Here is a 1547-nt window from a genome sequence, read left to right on the forward strand (position 1 = left end):
ATTAGGGGTGTAAATATTAAGTTATGTGCTTGTTTTACACATTATTAACTCACAAATGCAGCCAAAATATAACATGAACATTTAATTGAAGTCTTTAAAATTGCAAATCATGTGTCCCAATTGGGACATCCACAACAACAACAACAAAAAGTGTTTGTTTTTTAAATGTAGGAATATAAATAATGAATTTTACACATTAAGAAGGAAGCTTAGCTTTATCTGGTTTGTTTTCCGCAGGTGTTCAGTGCTAAAAGAGGCTGTGCAAGTTTTCGATGACCCACATATTACTGAGGGCAACCCAGATCTTAAAGCACAGATTAGTTGGGAGCTTCTGCCCTTCCTGGTGTTGACCAATGCTGCGCCCAAGTGTGTGGAGCTGCAGATGGCATCTTGTGTTGCTGAATCCACTTTGCTGTCCCAGCATCCCCTTACTCAAGGTTGGGCCAAAGGTAAACACTGCTGCTGTTTTACAGTGAAATCTGTTTTACAGTAGAAGGATTTGTTTTAAATAATGCCTAATGTATCATATTGGATATGCAGATTTCTAAGGCCTCTAAATTATCAACATAATCAAAACTTTGCTAAAAAAAATCTGTTGTACACAATTTTGCATGCCTTCTGTCATTTGATATGTAGTTTATATATTTTTTCTTTTACCTAGTAAAAGGCCTTTTAGTCCACCTCAGGTCGTGGTACATGTGTCTTTTGTCAAATAAAAGTACTCATTAGAATAACTTTTAAAATGATAGTAATATTTCAAGATTAACACTCTTTGGACTGAAGCAACTTAGGTTTGCTTAATTATCAATTTCCTACTTATTTCTGAGTATAAAAAAAATGTTCTGCGGGAATTGATTTTATCAATTGCTATTTGATTGGATAATTAGGCTTTGATATTACTGGTTAATATTAATTACACTGCCCATAGTGGCTTGAAATAGTCAGAGAAATAGAACATTATCTGATGATAATTTGATTAAATCAGTACTGATAGATTCCCTGTTGTCTTGATTAATTTTCTTTATTTATAGTGCTGAAGGATGTTCTGGTCAAAACCTCTCCATCAGATGTGCTCGGTGTGGTCAACCAAATGCTCACAACAACTCTGATCAAGAACTTGGCCAACATGGATCATGCAACCAAACGCAGCACTGTAAGTGTCAAACTTCCTGTCCAAGCAAAGGAATGTTGACCTAAAAATGAAAATTACTCGCCCTCACATCATTCTAACCCTGTATGCATTTGTTTCTTTGAATGTTTATTTTGTCCATACAGTGAACAATTTAATGTTGCATTCTTAAAAACACCTTCCGCATAAATTCATGTTTGAACCAACTTATTAATACAAACCAACATTGTCTTTGCAAAGTTCAAACTGTGTTGTCTCATGTGTCAATCTTGCAGCTGCAGAATGTGTGTGATATCCTGAGCCGTCAGGGCAGCAGTGTGCAGGAGAGAGCAGCATTTGTGGTGCTCAGTAATGCACTGCTACAGAGTCTGCCGTCCATGACGGAGAGTCAACACCTCCACACAGCACAGAGTGTGTA

General features: G+C 36.7%; 1 protein-coding gene across 1 annotated transcript; it reads left to right on the top strand.

Moving 5' to 3' along the window:
- Nucleotides 1-236: 236 nt before the first annotated feature.
- LOC107683114 (HEAT repeat-containing protein 1-like) lies at nt 237-1540 on the top strand (the record flags this gene model as incomplete). Its single annotated transcript, XM_016479198.1, has 3 exons — nt 237-449; nt 1032-1153; nt 1405-1540. Coding segments are annotated over exons 1-3 (325 nt in total), but the record flags the coding sequence as incomplete, so codon positions are not given.
- Between the last annotated feature and the right edge of the window lie 7 nt (nt 1541-1547).

The sequence above is a fragment of the Sinocyclocheilus anshuiensis genome, unplaced genomic scaffold, assembly GCF_001515605.1.
Source record: "Sinocyclocheilus anshuiensis isolate Anshui unplaced genomic scaffold, SAMN03320099.WGS_v1.1 C32941676, whole genome shotgun sequence".
Taxonomy (NCBI): domain Eukaryota; kingdom Metazoa; phylum Chordata; class Actinopteri; order Cypriniformes; family Cyprinidae; genus Sinocyclocheilus; species Sinocyclocheilus anshuiensis.